A 22848-nucleotide genomic window follows, 5' to 3' on the forward strand; every position below is an offset into this window, starting at 1 on the left:
GTACATAGTAGGCATCTAAATACTTGTAGAGAAAATAAAAAGAAAAGGAATGTGCAAAGTACTGTTCTACTTTCCTAATAGTGATGTCTATTGATCTACTATTTGAAGTGGTAGGGTGAAAAGACTGATGAAGTTTGGCCCAATGGCAACATTTACTATTAATATTCTCATTAAAATACAAACAAGGTACAATTACCAGGAACTTGGTTTTACCTGGCAGTTCTTTAGAGACAATACAGATAGAGGAAACTTAGTCATACCTTGAAAGAGGAACTCTTTTTTTCTTCTATGGCTTTAACACATGTTTGCCAGAAACTTCACAGAACAAAATAAATAAATGCCATTTTTTACTTTTCCTGTTTTTTTTTTCTTAAGACTTTATTTTTAGAGAGGGGGACAAAGAGGGAGAAATGAGGAGAGAAACATCGATGTGAAAACCCATCAGTGGGTTGCCTCTCTCACATGCTCCAGCTGGGGACCAAACCCACAATCCAGGCAGATGCCCTGACCCAGAATCGAACTGGCGACCTTCTTTTGTGTTTTGTGAGACAATGCCCAACCAACTGAACCACACAGGTCAGGGTGAATTTTCTTTCTTTCTTTTTTTTTTTAAATTTTTTAAAAAAATATTTTATTTATCTCTTTTAAGAGAAAGAGAGAGAGACATCAGTGTGCAAGAGAACCATCTCTTGGTTGCCTCATAAAACCTGAACCAAGGACCTGGCCAGCACCCCAGGCACATGCTCTGGCCGGGAATCAAACTGACAGCCTTTTGGATTGCAGGCCGATGCTCAATCCACTGAGCCACACCAGCCAGGGTGACTTTTCATATTTTTAATCAGATGACTTAAAACTTTTGTTGGGCAAAAATTTCTTGCTCAGCTAGGTGTTCATGTAATTGTCTATTTACAATCAGAGGAAGGTTGGGTGGGGGGGAAGCTAGCTAATTTTTGTTACCAAAAGTTGAAGACAGAGCTTGAATTGAAAGAATATAAAATATAGTGTTCTTGTAATTACTTATTATCCTTGTAGAGGTTTTTAAAGAATGGTCAAAAGAGAACCTTGTGTTGAGACTTTTTTTGAGTGAGTCACTGCATATACATCTGAGGGTGGCAGCACAAAGATTTTGTTGTTCTTTTCTACAGCACACACACGTCCTTGGGAAGTAAAAGAACATGTTTATGCTTTGGGGGCCCTTTGACCTTTATTTGTAAACTCAGCTTGATGGAAAGGGAATGTTAGGTCTGGATGGGACATCTGTTAGACAGCATCTCTGCTAGGCGTCTCATTTGACATGTATTGGAGATTCCCAACTTGAGAAAAAACTGGCCATCCAGGAGTTTAGACACCGTTAAGATTTGTTTCTGAGAGATGAGGAGCTTCCTTAAAAGAGAATTCTGCAAAGAGGAGGAGCAGCAGGCATGATGAGCTTTACTATGTGACCTGTGTTTTTGGAAGGATGGAGTGATTGTGAGCTATACAACATTGTGGCTATCATTTGGCTTTCTCTTGGACCAGCCTGTGTAAACTGAAGTCTGGCTGTAAATAAAAACTGAAGGAGCCACCTTATTAAGAACTTGAGGCTGTGGAGGCATAAGTAGCCCTTATTTGATGCTTCTTTACTACTTTGCCATAAACTGATACTTTGGCAGCTGGAGGCCTTCAGGCTTTGGCAAATAGCAGAGACAGGATCTTCATTGGACAGCACACTTAGTACATAGCAGAAATAGTGGCATAGCCTAGATCGTATTTGTGAACACATGGTACATAGAACTTCCCAAAACACTTCATTTGGTGGGCTGAGAGCTAGGGAAATGGGTTGCCTACATACAGAGGAACTCAACATTAAAGAGGTAAAATGTCTTGCTCAAGGTTACATGATTCATCAGTGACTTTTTTCCCCTGACAATTTTATTTGTATTTTTTTAATTAAAATTTTTTTCAATTACAGTTTATATTTAATATTACCTAATATTAATTCTGGTGTATGGTATAGTGGTTAGACAGTCATGTACTTTACAAGTGTTCCCCCTGATATTTCCAGTACCAAACTGGCACCATACGTAATTACAGTATTGCTGGTTCTGTTTCCTATGCTGTACTCTACGTTTCCATGACTACTTTGTAACTGCCTACCAATCTGCACTTCTCAGTCCCTTCACCTTTTTCACCAGGTCCCCCAAATCCTCCTCCCCTCTGGCAACCATCAGTTAGTCTCTCCTCTGTGTCTGTCGCTGTTTTGTTTTTTTCGTTTATATTGTTCTTTAGATTCTACAGATGAGCAAAATCATGTGTTTGTTTTTCTCTTAAGTTTTTTTTACTTGGCATAATACCCTCTAGGTCCATCTATGCTGTTGCAAATGTTAAACTTTCGTTTTCTTTTTATGGACCAGTAATATACCATTGTGTATATGAACTACAGCTTTTTTTTTTTTTTTTTTTTAATCCACTAGTGTATTGATGGGAACTTGGGTAGCTTTCATAGTTTGGTTATTATAAATAATGCTACAATGAACATAGGGGTGCTTATACTCTTTTGATCTCTGCTTTGGGTTTCTTTGGATATATTCCCAGAAGTAGAATCGCTGGGTCATAAGGCAGTTCCATTTTTAATTTTTTGAGGAAACTGTTTTTCATGGTGGCTGCACTGATCTGCATCTCCACCAACAGTGCATGCAGGTTCCCTTTTCTCCACATCCTGGTCAGTACTTGCTGTTTGTTGATTTATTGATGATAGCCATTCTGACAGGTGTGAGGTTATCTTTCATTGTGGTTTTAATTTGCATTTCTCTGATGATCACTGACACTGAGCATCTTTTCTTATGACTAGTGGCCATCTGTTTGTTCTCTTTGGAGAAGTGTCTATTCGGGTCCTTTTGCCTATTTTTTAATTGGATTGTTTGGGGTTTTTGGTGTTGAGTTGTCTGAGTTCTTTATAAATTTTGGATATCAGCCCCTTATCAAATGTATTACTGGCAAATGTGTTATCCTGTTCAGTGGGTTGTCTTTCATTTTGTTGATGGTTTTCTTGAGTTTAATGTAGTACAATATGGTTTTTTTCCATTGTTTTCCTTGCCCAAGGAGACTTACCAGAAAAAATGTTGCAACAAGAAATGTCTCAGATTTTACTGTCTAGTTTTTCTTCTAGGATTTTTATGATTTCGAGTCTAACATTTAGGTCTTTAATCCACTTTGAGTTTATTCTTCTGTATGGATTAAGAAGGTGGTCTAGTTTTCATTTTTTTGCATGTATGTGTCCAATTTTTCCAGCACCATTCCTTGAAGAAAATATCTTTACCCTGTTACATGTTCTTGCCTCCTTTGTCAAATATTAATTGACCATAAAGGCTTGGGTTTATTTTTGGGCTCTCTGTTCTGTTCCATTGATCTACATGTCTGTTTTTATGCTAGTAACAGGCTCTTTTGATTACTGTGGCCTTGTATAGTTAAGTGATTTTTCAACCTTTTTCATCTCATGGCACAAACTAAAATCCCAAATTTTACCAAAATCCCGTGGCACACCAAAAAATATATTTTTGTGCAACCTGACCAAAAAAAAAAAAAATTGGGTGTAATTTTGATTCATTCACACCATACAGCTATTGTTGTGTTAGTTTGATATCAAGAAACATGATTCCTCCAACTTTGTTATTCTTTCTCAGAATTGCTGTGGCTGTTCAGAGTGTTTTGTGGTTCCATATAAATTTTTGGAATGTTCGTTCGAGTTCTGTGAAATACGCCATTTGAATATTGATAGGAATTGCATTGAATCTGTAGTTTGCTTTGGCCTTTATGGATATTTTAATGATGTTAATTATTCCTGTTCAGAGCACAATATATGCTCTGTTTGTATCCACTTGTTTGTATCGCCTTCAGTTTCTTCAGTGTTTTGTAATTTTCCAAGTACAGGTCTTTTACATCTTTGGTTAAATTTATTCCTAGGTATATTTTTGGTGCAGTTGTAAATGGGACTATTTTCTTAGTTTCCCTTTCTTATGCTTCATTATTGGTATATAAAAATGCTATTGATTTCTCAGTATTTGTTTTGTGTCCTGCAACTTTACTGAATTTATCATTTCTAGGATTTTTTTTTTTTGGTGGAATCTTTACGTCATGATGTATACAGTATCATGACATAAGCAAATAAGGACAGTTTTACTTATTTTCCAATTTGAATATCTTTTATTTCTTGTCTGATTGCTGTGGATAGGACTTTCAGTACTATGTTGAGTAAAAGTGGTGAAAGTGGACATCCTTGTCTTGTTCTGTGTCTTAAGGGAAATGCTTTTAATTTTTGCCCATTGAGTATGGTAGCTGTGGGTTTGTCATATATGGTGTGTATGATGTTGAGGTATGCTTTCTCTATTCACAATTTGCTGAGTTTTTATGAGATGCCTTTTTCTGTACCCATTGACATCATCATGTTATTTTTATCCTTTATTTTGTTTATGTGGTATATCATCTTTATCTGTCAATATTGTACCAATCTTGCACCTGGAATAATTCTCACTTGATGATTGTGTATTATCTTTTTAATGCGTTGCTGGATCTGGTTTGCTAATACTTTGTTGAGGATTTTAGTATCTATATTCATCTGGGATGTTGGCCAATAATTTTCTTTCTTTGTAGTGTCTCTTTACCTGGTTTTGGAATGAGGATAATGCTGGCCTCTTAAAATGAGATTGGGAGTTTTCCCTTCTCTTGAATTTTTTGGAATAGTTTGGGAAAGATAGATGTTAGTTCTCTGAATGTTTGGTAAAATTCACCTGTGAAGCCATCCAGTCCAGGACTTTTGTTTGTTGGGAGGGTTTTTTTTTTTTTAATTACTGCTTCAATTTCATTAGTTGTATTTGCTCTATTTAGATTTTCTGATACTTTCCAAGTAAGTTTTTGAAGGTTGTATGTTTCTGGGAATTTATTCAGTTCATCCAGATTTTCCAATTTGTTGGCATATAGTTTGTAATATTTTCTTACAATAATTTGTATTTCTGTGGTGCCAGTTATTTCTCCTCTTTCATTTCAGATTTTATTTATTTGAGCTTTATCTTTATTCTTGATGAGTCTGGTTAAAGTTTTGTCAATCTTGTTTATCATTTCAAAGAACAACTCTTGGTTTCATTGATAGTTTGTATTTTTTTTAACTCTTTCCCATTTGATCTTTATTATTGACTTCCTTCTACTCACTTTGGGCTTTGTTGTTCATTTTCTAGTTCTTTATAAGTGTAAAGTTAGATTGAGTATTTGAGATTTTTCTTGCATCTTGAGGTAGGCATGTAATAATGTGAATTTCCCTCTTTGGACTTTCTGTGTCCCATAAGTTCTGGGTTGTGTTCTCTTTTTTACTTGTTTCAAGGTATCTTTTAATTTCTTCCTTGGTTTCATTGTTAACCCATTCATTGTTTAGCACCATGGTATTTAGCCTTCATGCCTGTGTGTGTGTGTTTTCAGTTTTTTTTCTTGTGGTTGATTTCTATGGTTGGAGAAGATGTTTGATATGATTGCAATCTTCTTTAATGTACTCAGACTTGTTTTGTGTCCTAACATGTGGTCTATCCTAGAAAATATTTCATGTGCACTTGGAAAGAATGTATATTCTGTTGCTTTGGAATGAAACACTCTGATGATACCAATTAAATCCATCTGATCTGGTGTGTCATTTAAGACTGCTGTTTCCTTGTTGATTTTTCTGCCTGAAAGATCTATCTGTCGATCCCCTACTATGACTGTATTACTGTCAGTCTCCTTCTATGCTCATCAAGATTTGCTTCATATAATTAGTTGCTCCTATTTTGGGTGCATAAATGTTTAAAAGGGTTATATCCTCTTGTTTGCTCTCTTTATCGTCATGTAGTGTTTTTCTTTGTCTCTTACTATTGTCTTTGTTTTAAAGTGTATTTTGTCAGATATAAGTATAGCTACCCCAGCTTTTTTTCTTGTTTCCATTTGTGTGAAATAATCTTTTTCCATCTTTTTATTTTTAGCCTGTGTGTATCTTTCATTCTGACTTGGGTCTTTTGTAAACAGCATGTTTATGGCTCTTGTTTTCTTGCCTGTTTAACCACCTTATGTCTCTTGATTGGAGCATTTAAGTTATTTACATTCAGTGTGATTATTGATAGGTATGTAGTTGTTGCCATTTTATTCATTTAACTATGTTCCTCTGTTTTTCTTCTTTCCCTTCTTTTGAAATAGACCCTTTAACATTTCTTAAAATACAGGTTTGGTGATAATGAATGCTTTTAGCTTTTTCTTTTCTGGGAAGCTCTTTATTTGTCCTTCAATTTTAAATGATAGCCTTGCTGGGTAAAGTATTCTTGGTTGTAGGTCCTTGCTTTTCATCACTTTGAATATTTAATGCCAGTTTTTTCTGGACAAAATGCTTTCATAGAGAAATCAGCTGACAGTCTAATGGGAGCTTCCTTGTAGGTAACTCTTTTCTTGATGCTTTTAAAATTCTTTCTTTGCCTTTAAGCTTTGTCATTTCAATTATGATGTGTATTGGTGTGTGTCTCTCTGGGTTCATCTTGTTTGGGACTCTTTGACCTTCCGGGACTTGTGTGTGTGTTTCCTTTACTGGGTTAGGGATGCTTTCCATCATATTTCTTCAAATAGGCTGTCTATTTATTGCTCCTCTCCCACTTCCCCTTTACCTTCCCCTCTCCCCTCTCCCTTCTCCTCCTATGATGCAAATGCTGTTACACCTCATGTTGTCCCAAAGGTCCCATAAGCTCTCCTTATTTTCTTACTTTTTTTTTTTCCTGTTTTGATTGGGTATTTTCTGCTACCTTTTCTTCCAAATTGCAGATTTAATCCTTTGCTTCATCCAACCTAGTGTTTATTTCTTCTGGTGTATTCTTCATTTCAGATTTTGAATGTTTTTTAAAAATGATTTCTATATCCTTCTTCATGCTATTGAAGTTCTAAGTTCCTTGAGCATCCTTATAATCATTTTTTTTTTAACTATATCTGATAAATTGCTTGTCTCCATTTCATTTAACTCTTTTTCTGTAGATTTCTCCTGTTCTTTCATTTGGGCATGCTTCTTTGTCTCTCCATTTTGGCTGCCTCTTTGTGTTTGTTTCTCTGTATTAGGTAGATCTGCTATGTCTCTCAGTCTTGGTAGGGTGGCCTCATGTAGTAGGTGTCTTGTGGGACCCAGTGATGCACTCTCCTTTATTTACCTAAGCTGGGTGCTCCAGGAATGTTTCTCGTGTGGGTTATGTGGGTCCTCCTGTTGCAGTTGAATCCTGATTGCTATTAGTCTGTTTGGCATGGGGTTGATCCTCAGGCTGGCTGGCTATGAGTGGCAACCTTGACTACAGTGTTTGAGCTGCTGTGCAGTTGCTAACGACAGGAAGCAGAATTTGCCTCAGCAGGTTCTGTGCCTGCCAGGGTATCCCTTGCAATATGCTGCTTGTGAAGCTAATTGGACCCTCCTCTGAAGTCATCTGAAACTGGTTACTGCATGTGTTGGTTCTGGGGTGTCTTGGGAGGGTCGCTGGTGCTGGCCAGTGTTAGACGCTGACTGTGACTGTCCCTGCACAACCTGTTAGGAACTACTAAGTGATCCGCAGTGTGTGGCTGCCTATGCTAGTCTTGTGTGTGTGTCGGAAGGGCCAGGCTGTGCACCAAGGCTGTCTTTACCAGAACCAAGCCTGGGGGCAGAACAGCAAAAGTCCCAAAGCAGCCCGAGATTTGCCTTTGTCTGCGTCCATCTGTTCGCTGCCTGTTAGACTCGGTCACTGAAAGAGCCTTTGTTCATACTCACGTTGCATGTGGTAGGTTCTCAGTGAGTCCAACCAACTGAACCACACTGGCCAGAGCCAGGGTATAATTTTTTAATGTTTGAGTTTTTATTAATAAAATACAATGTTCAAATAATTTAATTAGGTAGTATATTTTAATCTACAAATAAAACATTTGTTTATTCTGTGAAATGTATACTAAAATCGATAGCAAGATAAGATGAGAGTCTAATCTAGCGATGGAACTAGGTGCACTTTTCCAGAGAACATCGTCCGGGGCAGTGTGTCACGGGCAAAGATGACTGCGGATGCATGGGAAGGACAGTGAAGAAAAGAATACAGATCAGTAACTGAAGGCTTAAAATTTAAGTAAAGGTAGAAATGTGTGTCCCCGCATGGAGAAAGCAGGAAATAGTCATGTGTTCCCCATCCTCCGTCTTCCTATTTTAAAAAATTTAAAACTACAGAAACATTGCAAGAATTTTGCCATATTTACCTCATCTCCTCCTCTCTAGCATATACTTTATTTTGCTAAACCATTTGAAAGTAAGTTGCAGATCTAATGACATTTCACCCCCCTACTGTTATCTCTAGGATGTCTCGTATATTTTTCCCCCATTCCAGGATCCAGTCAAGGTACATTACATTTGGTTGTCATGACTCTTTAGTTCCTCTTATTCTAGAACAGTCCACCTGTCTTTTTTTTTGCTTTCACAAACATGACTTTTTGAAGAGTCTGGCCCGTTGTCTTCCAGAGCAACATACCATTATTTGGATTCATCTGGTTTCTCATGATCACATTCAGGTTAAATCATTTTCTTGAGAAACTACATGGAGATGTTCTGTATTTCCTGTATTGTCTCATCAGAAGACACCTATTATCAGCTCTTTCCATTATTAGAGGTGCTAAATTTTATCACCTCTATCTGGTATGAAGGGGCAGTGCTGTAAGCTGTAAGTGAGCCATAAGGTGATGATTTGAGAATGTGTGGATATCCTGATTTCCAACAGTGTTTCACCTAGTGGCTTTAGCACTCATTGGTAATCCTTGCCTAAATTACTACTTTGCTGTTACAAAGTCATAGTTTTCTAATTGTGTATTCATTATACATTTATTAGTTGGTGTTCTGTATAAAAGAACTTTCCCCACTTTCCCTTCTCGTCCTTTTTAGTTTTGTTATTTTTTTAATCCTCACTCAAGGACACGCTTACTGATTTTAGAGAGAGGCAGAAGGAGGGAAAGAAATACCGATTGGTTGCCTATCATACATGCCCCCCGCCCCCAACTAGGGGCTGAATCCTCAACCTAGGCATGTGCTGACTGAGAACCAAACCCGCAGCCTTTCAGCTTACAGGATGACGCTCCAACCAGCTGAGCCACAATGGCCAAGACTCTTACTCCTTTTTTAAAAAACATCACTGTCATTCAAGGATTATTTTTTTATTTAAAAAAAATAACCTTTATTATATTTTTTCCCATTACCATTTAGTCCCCTTATATCGCCCTCCCCCCAGCAGTCACCACCCTATTTTTGTATTTTTTATATTGTCATCATTCTTTTTTGATTGTTAGATTACCTCAAATTTAACCAGTGAGAGCTATTTCAGAGTCATGTCCTTTTATGTCCTTTTGACATGACCCCATTGGTCTTGAAGTAATACCTTCTTTCTGGCACAAAAGATGTTTCAGGCTTGTTCTTTCCTTGGCCTAATATTGAAATCAGCCATTTATCCAAGGAACCCTTGTTCCACTTAAGGATATTGTACTTAGAAACCAAGGTCTGGCTTCAGGTGTGGTAAATAAGCATTTTCTAGCTCTTCACTCCAATTTTGCAGAATATATTTACACCTTCATGGATGAGAAAACCAAGGAATAGGATTCTATGTTTAATGTATCGTCTTGTTAACTATATTGTTCAAAATCTTTAAATTAGCTTTAATAGTGTGCTGAATGTAACTTAATCTTTGTTGTGTGTAGTTTTATAACATATAAACATATCATTCTAACATTTAACTGTTAGTCTCTGTGATTGTCTCTATTGCACACTTAATAAGCATTATTTTATGTTTAAAGCAAAGTATTTTTTGTTGTACTGATAATAAATGTTAAGCAAATTATTCAAGACTGTATATTTAGTAACTCATAGAGGCAGCATGTGAGCCCAGGGCTTTCTCCACATTCCAAGTTTTTAACCACATTGTTAGGCTCTCTTTAGCCTAACAGTGATTTGGAAAAGCATCTTTGGAATAAGTTTTCATTATAGAATTGTAGCTGCAGAGTATGTATCTTGAGATTAAGCCTGTACTGACCTTAGGATCCATTGGAGAGATTTTTTAGTGTTAAAATTCCTGAAATGGACTTGTTTTCCTGTTCAAAAACTAATGAGTGAAATATCTCAGTTAATGAGTGTTTTAGATAATTGTTCTATTGAAAACTATATGTGACAAATTAGGCGTGTCCTAGATAAGAAATTTACTAGTTTTAGGTTTTAAGAAACAGAAAAATGAAGATTTGCTCTAAGTATTCCAGTCTGAGTTTCCCAAGTGTTACAGTGGGCTCGCTAAGCCTGTGTGGGGTGGCAGTCAGCAGGATTGAGAGGTGGAGCCACTCGGAGAGAGAGCAGCGCACTGCCTGGCACACTGGGGAGAGGAATGCAAATCCCAGTCTTCTTAAATTAGAAGTGTATACTTAAAAGAACCATTAATTTCTCACAGAATCACGAATATGAATTTAATATTTTGACATTTGAATTGAAAAACCCATGCAGCATAGATACAATGAATTCTTTAGGTAAGGGTGGTTTGAAGGGTATGAGAGGAAAGCTGCTTTGTTGTGGGATAGCAGCGGGTCCCACCCCTCTCAGCCTGGTCCCTGCGGCTCACGGCTCACGGCTCACGGCTCACGCAGCCGGCTGGCTGGGAGGGCAGGGCGCATCTGTGTTAGGAGTACTGAGTCATCACCACTTCCTCACCTGTTTTTGCCCAAGTAAAACCCATTATTTTATTCCGCAATCCTAGTTGGTATTTGTTCTTCTAATCCCCCTGGATATTTTCTGTAGTATTTTGTTGTAGTTACAGAACCAGTGGCTGATTCAGGTGTTACTGATCTGGAATATCATGACTTCCTAGTTTTTCCGTCTTCCTTATGACTTCCCACTTTCCATGGAGCAGCTTTCACGTGCACACGATGTAAATAATTAACACTTCCTTGAATCTAGCATTTAAGTTTTTTAACTACCAAGAAATATCTGTAAGACCTCCAGTGTGCCTCTGTCAGGGGTTTCATGTTTGTTTGGCTTTCTGTAATAGCTTTTATTGGTCTTCGACACGCTAAGAACCTAATAGATAATATAGTATTCTAAGCCTGTCTCAGAAATAATTGGTACAGGAACTACAAGAAACCCCTTTCTAAACCCAGCATTCCACAGTCAGCAACTAGTTGCTGCCCTATATAAACAAAATACCATAACCATCCACATCATATGAGAGAATTAATCAGCTTGCTGCTACCACCATCCTTTGTTCTGGGAGGTTCTTTTTTGTCCTTTTGTGAATGCTTAGCATGTTGTGATCTTCAAACATGGTGCATTGAAAAGACCAGGATTTACTAAACATCTCAGTGCTTGTTTCCCTTCCTCATTAGTAGGTTATCAGCCAAATAACCCAGAGTGACGTAGATCCTGCCTATAAACCAGTGGTTCTCAAACTTCATTGAGCGTCAGAACCACCTGCTGGGTTTATTAAACCACAGACTGCTGTGCTGGGTCTCTCAGAGTTTCCGACTCACTAGATCTGGGATATGGTCTGAGAATGTGCATTTTTACCAAGTTCCCCAGTGATGGTGATAGTGATGATGCCTAGTCTAAGGGTCTTTCAGGGTTGTTACTCAGATACAACAGAACCCAATTCTGGCCATTGTTTTTTAAAGGTATTGAAAGGATACTGGGTAGCTACAGAATTGATGGGGGTACTAGAGCTGCAGTCTTGGGCTAGGCAGCCGTGATTCCAGATTTGCTGATGATATTACCGCTGCTAGCACTGAGCATAGTGGTACCACAGCTGGTTCTGCTGACCACCGGTACTATATGCTGCATAGGCTGACAGACCCTGTTGCTACCACTAGCAGCCAGAGTGGATTCTGTGCAGTTCTTGGGTCTTGGAGTCACTCGATTTCAAGTCTGGAATAGGTGTGTCTGATTGGTAGTACTTGGACCATTTGCCTAAGCCCTAGTTTTATAGAAAGTAGGAAAAATGAAAATCTCGTGTTTTCAGCTATTCTCCAGAGAAGAATTAATTCATGGCTTGACTTTCTTGGTAGATATTTCTTACCAGATATTTCTTACCGTATTGCATTAGGAGTTGGTAGAGTATAGTCTGGGGGCCAAATTAGCCTACCAGCTATTTTGTATATAGTTTTATTGGAGTACAGTCATATCCATATAGTTTTATTGGAATACAGTCATATCCATTCATTTACCCATGTTTTTATGGTTTTCATGCAACAGAGAGAAGCAAATTAAGTAGTTGTTGCAAAAACTATGTGGCCCCAAATAACCTAGAATATATACAATTCAACCCTTTATAGAAAAAGTTTGCCAACCCTAGTAGGAATAATGCTAATACTTCTATTCAAGCTCATGCAGTTACCATTTATAGATGTTGTTGGAGAATCATGTTCTTTTATATGGCCTGGTTGTTCTCTGAAATAAGGAGATTGAAGGCAAACAATGGGACAGACTTTCAGATATTTGACTAAGGGCTGTTAGAATCTAAAGTTGATAAACTTTGTCAGTCTCTCTTTAGACAGAAGTGAAGAATTACATAACGATTTTAAAACTTGAGAATTATATTTTCACTTAGACTTTAAAATTGAAAAGTAAATTCCTAATTCTTTGTCAGCTAATCATGGCATCCTCAATGATGTACCAAAGATGTCCTCTGACTTGAGAACAGAGTAAATTATATGACATAAATTCAGTCAGGAATCTCAAAAAATCCTGCGGTTCCTTGACACTAGCCTAACCTCATCTGGCAGGTCAGGTTACTAGAGTTCTGTTTGCCATAACATAACCTGTATGTGTTACAGTTTTCAGAGCTCATTTGCCACTAAAAAAAAAATTGTCTTGAGGTAAAAAGTAACAAGCACTTTCTATGGAATAGGCATTTTGTGACCGGCCAAGTGGTGATGACTCTTTAACTCACAGGGTTGGGCCCCAGTGGCTGCGTTTGCAGTATGTGGTCACACCTACTGTAGCCATTGTTTTGGAAGTCCTAGCTCATGCAGTGAGGCAAGAAAGGGGAAAAAAAACATACATGGACTGGAAAGGAAGAAATAATACTGTTCTTATTCATAAAAGATGTTGTATATGTAGGAAATCCAAAGAATCTACAAACTGTGAGATTTATTAAGGTTTGCTATATGCATTTTAAACATCATAATCTATCCTCAGATGATATACTACTTCACATAAAGTATAAGGACCTTACAACAGTATTCTCCCATTTTCACCTCTTGGCCTTTGTGCTATTGTTATGATGCGTATGTTGTGATACATACTATTGTGTACTTATGTTGTGATACGTATTTTGTAAAACCCACAATAACTTTTCTTTGTCGTTGTCGCTTTTCAACAATTATCTTTTAAATAATTAGGCAAAATTACCATTTTCAGTTATCTTCATTCCTTTGTGTAGATCCAGATTTCCCCCTGGTACTGTTCTCCTCCTTTATGAAGTACTTTTAACACACACACACTTGAAGGGCATATCTGCTGCTGATTAACTTACTCAGCCTTTGTATATGAAAAATATGTTGCCTTTTTTTCCTCGTATTTTTTTCCTTTTTTTGAAAGGTATTTTGTCTGGGAATAGAATTCTAAGTTTATAGTATTTTTTTCTTTTGTGACTTTAAAGATATTACTACAGAGTTGTCTGGATTGCATTGTTTCTGAATAGAAGTTTGTTGTAATTCTAATCTTTTGTCTTTGTAATTTGTGTTCTCTAGTTGTTTTTACAATTTTGTCATTTTTACAGTAGTTTGATTATCATGTGCTTTGGTGTTGTTTTCTTCATATTTTTTGTGCTTGAGGTTTGTCGAGCTGTTGGATATGTGAGTTTATAGTTTTCATCAAATATGGAAGATTTTCCACCATTCTTCCAACAGTGTTTTGTTCTCTCTCCCCCATAGTGCCTTTTTTCTTTTTAAATAATGGCTTTTTTATTACTATAATTTTAGAGATTTTATGTGTGTATACTAAGAGAGAGGGGAAAGGAGGAAGAAAGAGAGGGAGAGAAGCATTGATGTGTGAGAGAAGCATCAGTCGGTTGCCTCTCTCACACACCCCTACCAGACACCAATCCACAGCCCAGGCACATGCCCTGACTGGGAATCGAGCCTGTGACCGCTTGCTTTGCAGGATGATGCCCACCCCACTGAATCACACCAGTCAGGGCCATAGTGACTTTTATTAGGTTGCTTGAAGTTGTCAAATAGCTCACTGGTGCTGGGTTCATTTTTTTTTCATCTTTTTTCCTCTGTTTTTTAAAAATATGTTTATTAATTTTAGAGAGAGAGGAAGGGTGGGGGGGGAGAGACTGGGAGGAACATTGAGGTGAGAGAGAAACACTGAATGGTTGCCTCCTATATGAGCCCCAAGTGAGGATTGAACCTGCAACCCAGGTATATGCCCTGACCAGGAATTGAACGCTCAACGAACCCTCAACCTTTTGGTGTGTGGGATGGCACCCTAACCAACAGAACCACACCAGGCCAGGGATCTGTGTTTTATTTTTGCTTTCTAGTCTTGTGTCTTAAGGATTATTAACCTTTTATTCTGCAATGTTTAATGTGCTTTTCATCCCTCAGTGTGTTTTACTTCTCAGATATTGTTTTCATCTCTGGATTTTTTTTATTGTTTATTCTATATTCTTTTCTGTATCTTCCAGAGCATATGGAGTATATTCCATGTGAATGTATGGAATATATTTTTAATAAGTTTTTTAAATGTCTTTTTCTACTAGTTTTATTATCTGTAAAATTACTTGAGTTGGTTTTGATTGATTTTTCTTCTCATTATGGGTCATTTTTCCCTTCTTCTTTACTTGCTCTGTATGTTTTGATCGAATACCAGAGATTATGGATTTTACCTTTTTGTACTGAATATTTTTTGTATTTCCTGTAAATATTGTTCAGCTTTGTTCTGGATTCAATTAAGTAATTTGGAAGTCATTTGATCCCTTTTTTTTTTTTTTTTTTTTTTAGGCTATGCCCTCTAACACCAGTGAAGCAGTTAGTCTAGGGTTAACTTTCGCTCAGTTCCAAGTCTAGAGCCTTCTGAGTACTCGCCCAAATGCACTATGCATTATGCGATTTTCCACTGTCCCTCATGGGGACAGTGAGCTTGGGGTACTCTTCCCTCTAGTCCAGGGTGTTTAAACCTCAACACTGTAGGCATTTTGGCCCACATAATCCTTTAGTCAGGGCCCTGTCCTGCACATTGTAGGATATTTAGTAGCATCTCTGGCTTCTAGTCACTTGCTGCTTGTAGCACCTCTCTCCCCCAAATTGTGACATTCCAAAATGTAACAGACATTGCTCTGTCACCCAGGGGCAAAATCAGCCCTGATTGGGGACCACTACTCTAACCCCTTTTGATGGTTCTTTCCCTGACTTCAAAAAGTATTCCCTCACGTACATGAGATGATCAGTACTCAACTTAAGACTCAAAGGAGACCCTTTGTAGGTTTCTAGAACATACTTTCTGTGTAGTGCACTCTCGCTCTCTTTCTCTCCTTCTCTGCAAACTCTAGCTGCCTTCTGCTCCCCAGACTGCCATCCCCTCTCCTCAGCTCAGAGTACCACCACTAAGGTGCGATAATTATGTAAATCACCTCATTTGTTTCCCCCATCTCTGATGTCACTGTCTTTTGTTTCCTGAGATCTTACTTCTTTTTATTTTTTTAAAAAGATTTATACATTTGTTTATAGAGTGAGGGTAAAGGAAAGAGGGGGGGGGGAACATTGATCAGGTGCCTCTTACATGTACCCCATCCGGGGATCAGGCCCCACAACCCAGTAATGTGCGCTGACCTGGAATCAAACCGGCAACGTTTTGCTTTTTGGCACGATGCCCAACCAACTGAGCACTGGTGGGGACATTTCTTGAAAAATGTTTCATATGTTTGTTTCAATTTGTAGTTGTTTTAGGTGGAGGATAGTTTCAGGTCCTCTTATTCCATCTTGACCTGAAGCTAAAGTCCCAACACTTTGTCTTTCACTTCAGAGGGATGTCCTGAAATGCCCCAGACCACTGCACCCCTGAAAACACTAAAAGTGGTGTGCCTTTTAGTCCACACAGAGTTTACCTCCCACTTTCTGAACGTGTTACCAACGACTTAAGGGTATCAGCCACCTTTTGCTCATTCTCTTATTCCTTCTGTCCAGTCAGCAAGAGGTCATCTGTGTAATTGTTCAGGAGGTCTAGCTGTCTTCAGATTATATTATGACAGTAAGAGAGTTAAAATAGCCTGAAAGGCAAATTTGTAACTTAATGTAAGTTAATATTTTCCCATATGAAAAATTGTTGATATTGTCCCACATGAATGCATACTGTTTCTGATCCTCTTTTGTAACTGGAATGGAAAAATGTACATTCACCAAATCAATATCTGAAGCCGCCCTGGCTGGTGTGGCTCAGTGGATTGAGCCCTGGCCTGCGAGCTGACAGGTGGGCAGTTTAGTTCCTGGTCAGGGTATGTGCCTGGGTTGCAGGCCAGTTCCCCAGTCGGGGACATTCGAGAGGCAACTGATTGATGTTTCTCTCCCACAGATGGTTCTTTCCCTCTCATTCTTCCTCTCTTCCCATCCCTCTGAAAGTAAATAAAGTCTAAAAATATATGTATCTGAAGTGCAACTAAACAGTTCTGGCAACAGTATTAAATCTGGGACTGCAGCTGTGACCAGGGCTAAAATTTGGTTAAGTCTGTGGCTGTCTCCAGTCACTTTTAGGGTCCATCTGCTTTCTGCAGCACCCCTACATCATTTAAGTCTTTATTGGTGGCACTAGGCTGCTCTCCTTTGCCGTTTTGGAAACAGTATTGTCTTTTATTTACGATCTTGTTCTGGGGAGTGGGGAAATTTCAGAGGTTTTCACTTGGCTTTTTCCACTCTGACAGCTTTTACCGCATAGGTCATGGACCCATTGTGGGGGATTCTCTGACTTGTGGGGGTTGATACACATTCTCATTATATACTTGGGGGGAGTGGAAAGAGACTATTAGGTGGGTTTGCAGGCTAGTGAGCTCGCTATGAGTCAGACTTTTGCCAGGACTCTATTTATTACCCCAATTTAGAAAATTTTGCCCGGGAGTTTGGTTCTTTTGCCCCACAGAACCTGGACTGGGATTATTTTCTTGATTCCATTTAGCTGGTAGCTGGATTCATCTAAGAAGAAGGGGTTCACTTACATATCAGGTGCCTTGCTGCTATTCCATATGGCCTTTCACTGTCAGTGAGGCCAACATGGGCTTCCTCACATTGGTGGTCTCAGGGTACTTAAATCTTAGAAGTTATACAGCCTTCTGCCACATTCTTTTGGTCTGAACAAATCACAGAACTACCCAGATCTATGAGGAGGGCACATAAATTCCAATTTCTGATGGGGGGGGGGCTGGTGATAAAGTCTAACTGCAGAAGAGCTTATGGGATAAGAAATGTCCTCATTGTAACCATCCTGGGAGATACCGTTTACCATATCAGCTACTCCGACTACTGTCTTTCAGAATTTTATAGACCTTCCTTGTTTGCTGTGGTTTCCTTCTTGAATATATTCATTTAAAAAAATTACTTAAAAACTTTTTTCACTCTCATTTTAGTAAGGATTTAGCAGAGATATGTGTGGTCATTGACTCCATTATGGTTAAATAGCAGTTGTAATTTTTGGAATCAAAGGTTATTTCTGTTTTTCTTAGTGGTTCTGTGTTGTTTTATGAACCTAGTGGAAAACAAGTTGTCTTAGGTGTCTTATCTTTTCTCTCCATCATCTGATAATCCCTTTGTCTAGTTGCATATCAAAGCAGGATAGCAGTGTTTGGGCTGTCCTGATAGTATGGCATTATTCCTTATAGAAGAATAAGAAGGTGCATTTTATGTAGATAATTTACACTGGTTATAATCACAGTGCAGCAACATTCTATGTAGCATCAGTGGCAAAATACCTCTTTCTGTCAGTAATGTGGACTGCTCCCACATTCTCCTTTTGCTGTGCCACTGCTTTGGGCTGAGGTCGTACTGTGTCATCTTGGGGTTTTTAGTACCTCGTTATCTGAATGAGGGCTGTGGAGGGCTTCTCGACCTCTTTCACAGTGGGCAATAGGATTGTCTCGTACATTAGTATCACTTTGAGATCCTTTAGAAAAAGGTTTTTTAGAAAGTCATATTTTAAGAGGAATATTGACAAACTGGGTCATTTCCAGAGGAGGTCAGCCAAGATGCTTAAAGGTCTGAGACTGTAATCTGGAGGTGGGGGAAATAAGATGTAAAAGATTTTATGGTAACTTTCCAAATACTTGGAGGTCACTGAAGAAGGAGGGTTACATCTGTCTAGAAGTGAATTAGACTTTCATTTGAAATAGTGAGTTTTTAATTTCTGGCATTGTTTGAGTACAGGCCATCACTCATATGGAGGAGGGGTTGAGGGAGTTCTCTACTTTTTTAGTTCTCTTATAATTCAGAGATTTTATGACTTTTCATAGTCACAGCTCTGTCATAAGGGATTAATTGCTTAAAATCAGAATTGTGGGTTGTCCTATTTTAAAAAGTATATTTGAAGTAATCTAAAATATTTTCTATTCTTCAGGACTTAAACACCATTTATTCTTATCTTCATGGAATGGAAATATTATCAAACCTCAGGGAACATCAGCTTAGGTAAGTGTGATGCTATGTTTAAAAATATATACTATGAAGTTACCCAACTGAGTTTAGGTGGATAGTTGCAGGGCCCAAATCTTGAGGGGCTTTTTGTAGGATAAGCATAAGGAATTTGTGTTTATCATCCCAGTTTTTCTTAGCTGTTGGAATTCCATATAACTCCCCCTAAAACGTGATGGCTAATAGCCTACTGTTGATTGGAAGCCTTACCAGTAATATAAGCAGTCTATTAACACATATTAAGAAAATCATAAGGAAGAGGAACACATTTACAGTACTTAATGAAAGAAATCCACATATATGTGGCCATGCTCAGTTCAACCTGTGTTGTTTGAGGCTCAGCTGTAACTATGTAAAGCAAAGCACGGCGCCCAGTCTGTGCTAGCCAGTGACAGCAGCACTCTTCTCCTTTTGTAGTTTGTATTGATATTTACTATGTAAATGCTTAAGATGGGCATGGTATGATGTAGTGTTGTATCAGAGTGGAAGAAGCAGGATTCTTGATTTGATATAAGCTCTTGTGTACAAGATCCATAAATTTCTGAATCTCATTTTCCTATTCTTGTAAAAGTGTTTTTTCCTACTATATAGCATCATGATTATACTATTAGTAAGAACACTTTTGAGTGCTGTAAAGTGCTAACTATTGTAACTCTGCATAATATTTGAATTAAAATGTATCTTCCTCCTACGACCAGTCAATCCATCCCTTTTCCTGGTTATTCTTTAAGTTTTGGGTTATGGACCAGATTGATAATTAATTTTTTGCATTTATTATTTTCTGATTTTTGTATAACATACATAATTCACGTGTTAGTTTGTGTCAAATAAAAAATTAAGCTGAAAATAGAGGATTTAATAATGCCGAGTATTTTTAAATGCAAAAAAATTTATATATTCAACAGATTTGTGTACATGTGTGTATTTGCCTCTGCCATAACTCTTCTTCACACAAGGAATCAGTGTGAAGCAGACAAATACATATTTTTTCACAATGAAAAGAACATTATTTAGTGTGAATTGACAGGTTATAGAATGTACATAAGAGTGTTATACTTGTTGCCTCTTAATGTTTGTTTTTGAAAATTTTGCATTTAATGTGTATATATCTAAACTCCAGTTTACTGAAAAAGTTAGTACAATAGATCTGATCATTTTTTGTTGAGATGATTATAACAGAATTTTTGAAACAATTTAAGATACAAATGTTTAAAATTTTTACTTTCTAAAACATTTTAGATTAATGTCTGCAAGAGCACGCTATGAGAGATACAGTGGCAATCAGATTCTTTTTTGGTGAGTATTTTCAGAATTAGCTTAAATTAATTTCTTTGATGTTTAAGTTTCGACTTTTGTTGGATTGATTAAAAAAGCCTGTATGATTTTTTTTCTGTTAAAAGACAGGTTTTTCATTTTCACTAATAACTTCATTGATTTGGGTATTTTGACTATGTTGGCTATTTCCCAGGTGGTATATAATGTTGATTATTTTCAGTGTCTTAATTTGACCGCTGTCAATTTCAGCTGGTCTACCTGACTGTGGAGCATCATCCAGAGCAAAATCTCCAGCACAAAACTTGTACAAACTGCTTTTGACAAGTTTGATCAGTCACAGCACCTTTTCCATGCACTGCACAAATCCTTTCTTTTGCTTTTCAGTTGACGTTTTTACCTTTCTTGAAATAATAAAGCATAATATGCCGAGAATGTTGCATGTTTTCTCGTATCTTCAATATTAAAATGACTACACAAAAATTCACCAATTTTGATAAGTTTTTAATAAGTGCATGCTGATATGACAGCTGTCACAATACAATCTAACAAAATTGTTTCAGATGAAGTTAAAGACAACTAAGTGATACTAGAGTCATCATTCAGGAAAAACCAAACGAACTTTTTGGCCTGTCCAAAAGAATTGAAATTCATTTGATTCTTGAACAATTTCTGTAGAGCTGATTGGAATATATTCACAAGCTGTGAAATATATCAGGCATAGAGCATACAAAATGTGTACAGTACAACAAAGCTTAATAAATATATACACCTGTGTAGCTCAACATACAGAAACATGTCAGCTGTCCTAGAAGGCTCTAGTCGCTTTTCTTGGAAAGCTAATCCAGTTCTGACTTCTATCATAATAGATTAGTCTTGCCTGTTTTTAAATGTCATATAGATAAAAATCTTTAGTCATGGTTTTGTTTTGTTTTTACTTCGCAAGTGTCTGAAATTCTTCCCTGGTTTTGCATTCATTCTTTTTCACTGCTTTACAGTATACAATTGTGTGAAAATAACAATTTGTTTATCCCATTAATATTTAGTATCCTATTAATATGTAGGTTGTTTTCAGTTTTTTACTATTGTGGATAGTTTCTTAGGACATTTTGTTTGTATCTTTTTGTGCCCTTACTCATTCCTGTTGGTTGTATTCTTAGGAATAGAGTTATTGGAACCAAACATGCTCAAATTTAGGAGATTCTAACACTAGAATCTAACATGCACATTTTGTTATCTCATTCTGATTTTATTTTACATTTTCCTGTTTACTAATGATGATGAATGATTTTCGTATTTTATAGGCTATTTGGATAGCTCTTTCATGAAATCCCAATTCAAGTTTGACCATTTTTAAAAATTGAGTTGTATGTCTTATTGCTATCAGTTTGTAGAAGTTTTTTCTGCATTGTGTATCCAAGCCCTTTGTTGGATACTTACGTTGCATGTTTTCTCCCACAGTGCGGCTTTCCTTTTCACTCTATTGGCATCTTTTGAGGAAAAGAAATTCCCAACTTTCTCAGTTTTTCCCTTTGTCATTAGTGCTTTCCATGTTTAGGTAAAAAGCAAAACCTATCCCTTCCTCAAGATTACAAAGGTGTTCTTTTTTTTTCCCCCCCTAAAAGTTTTGGCAACAGTGACCTCTTATTACATAAAAATTCAACTGATATATAGGAATGGTATTGACTTCCATGTTTCATTACCTGCACATTGTATTTATTATTTTTCAACTGTTTAAATGATTCATATGGGTTTTAATAGCTACACTTATTTATTGATTCATTTATTAATAAATGTTTGTCCACTATGTGCTGTGCTTATCTTAGTATAGAATGGTGGGAAGACAAAGTATTTGCCCTTATCTTGTAATGGAAGAGAGTTATTTAGAGTAGTTACACACATTTAAGTGCTATCAGGAAAAAGTATAGCTATAGTGATCATTGGAACAGAAGTGAGAGCCCAGAAATAAACCCTTATATTTGTGAACAGTTCTGTTTTTTTAGAAATGGGCTGTAGGTAAGATCTGTGCACAGTGTGAATATAACATGATTGAGGATTAAAAAGGAACCAGCAACGAACAGTTTATTTTTGATGAAGGTGCTAAAGCATTTCAGTGGAGAAAACATAGGTTTTTTTCTTCCCCAATAAATGGTGCTGGGTTGATTGAGTTTTTACATGCGGAAAGCTAATTTAGACCCTTCTACCATGTACAATAATGAATGAGGTATCACTTTATACCCATTAGAATAGCTGCAGTGAGAGGGGTAAACAGTGACGCGTCGTGTTGGTGCTGATACGGTGACACCCAGTCACCATAGGAATTCTTTGCAAGATTGAAACAGCTTCTGATTCATAAGCTGGCTTGGCTCTCTTGGTAGGAGTGAACTTCAGGATTTGTCCTGCATTTGTAGTGGAATTTACTGATAACTGTTAACTGCTTCAGCCAAGTGAGATAAAAATTGGATGCTTGTCATGGCATCTATTCATAACTTTCTTCTGTCTTAATTTTGGACAAATTTTTCCTGTGTTGATTTTTTTTCCTTCTTGATTTCGTAAAACTCTTATTTCAGAAGACTGTGGAAGTGGAGTTTCTTTTTTTAAGGAATAAAGGTTTCTTTTTATTTTTAAAAAGATTTTATTTATTTTCAGAGAGAGGAGAAGGGAGGGAGAAAAAGAGGGAGGAAAACATCAATTAGTTACCTCTTGTCCACCCCCAAATGGGGACCTGGCCCACAAACCAGACTTGTGCCCTGACAGGGAATCGAACCAGCAACCTTTTGGTTTGTAGGCCAGCGCTCAATCCACTGGGCCACACCAAAATGGAATTTCTAAATAAAGAACCTTAAGTAGGAATTTTGCAGCCCTTTACATCTTCCCCTTGGCGAAGAATGGAAGAGATAA

General features: G+C 37.4%; 1 protein-coding gene across 2 annotated transcripts in view; it reads left to right on the forward strand.

Annotated features, from left to right (window-relative positions):
• Positions 1-22848, forward strand: part of RAPGEF6 (Rap guanine nucleotide exchange factor 6) — a 183540-nt gene that overhangs the window by 7393 nt on the left and 153299 nt on the right. For both annotated transcript variants that reach the window (XM_054568500.1, XM_054568502.1), the window contains exons 2-3: positions 18602-18672; positions 19915-19971. In XM_054568500.1, coding sequence (XP_054424475.1) covers positions 18602-18672; positions 19915-19971 — 128 coding nt within the window. The remainder of the gene's footprint in view (positions 1-18601; positions 18673-19914; positions 19972-22848) is intronic.

The sequence above is a fragment of the Pteronotus mesoamericanus genome, unplaced genomic scaffold, assembly GCF_021234165.1.
Source record: "Pteronotus mesoamericanus isolate MK-2021 breed Mesoamerican mustached bat unplaced genomic scaffold, CSHL_Meso_final contig_2, whole genome shotgun sequence".
NCBI lineage: Eukaryota > Metazoa > Chordata > Mammalia > Chiroptera > Mormoopidae > Pteronotus > Pteronotus mesoamericanus.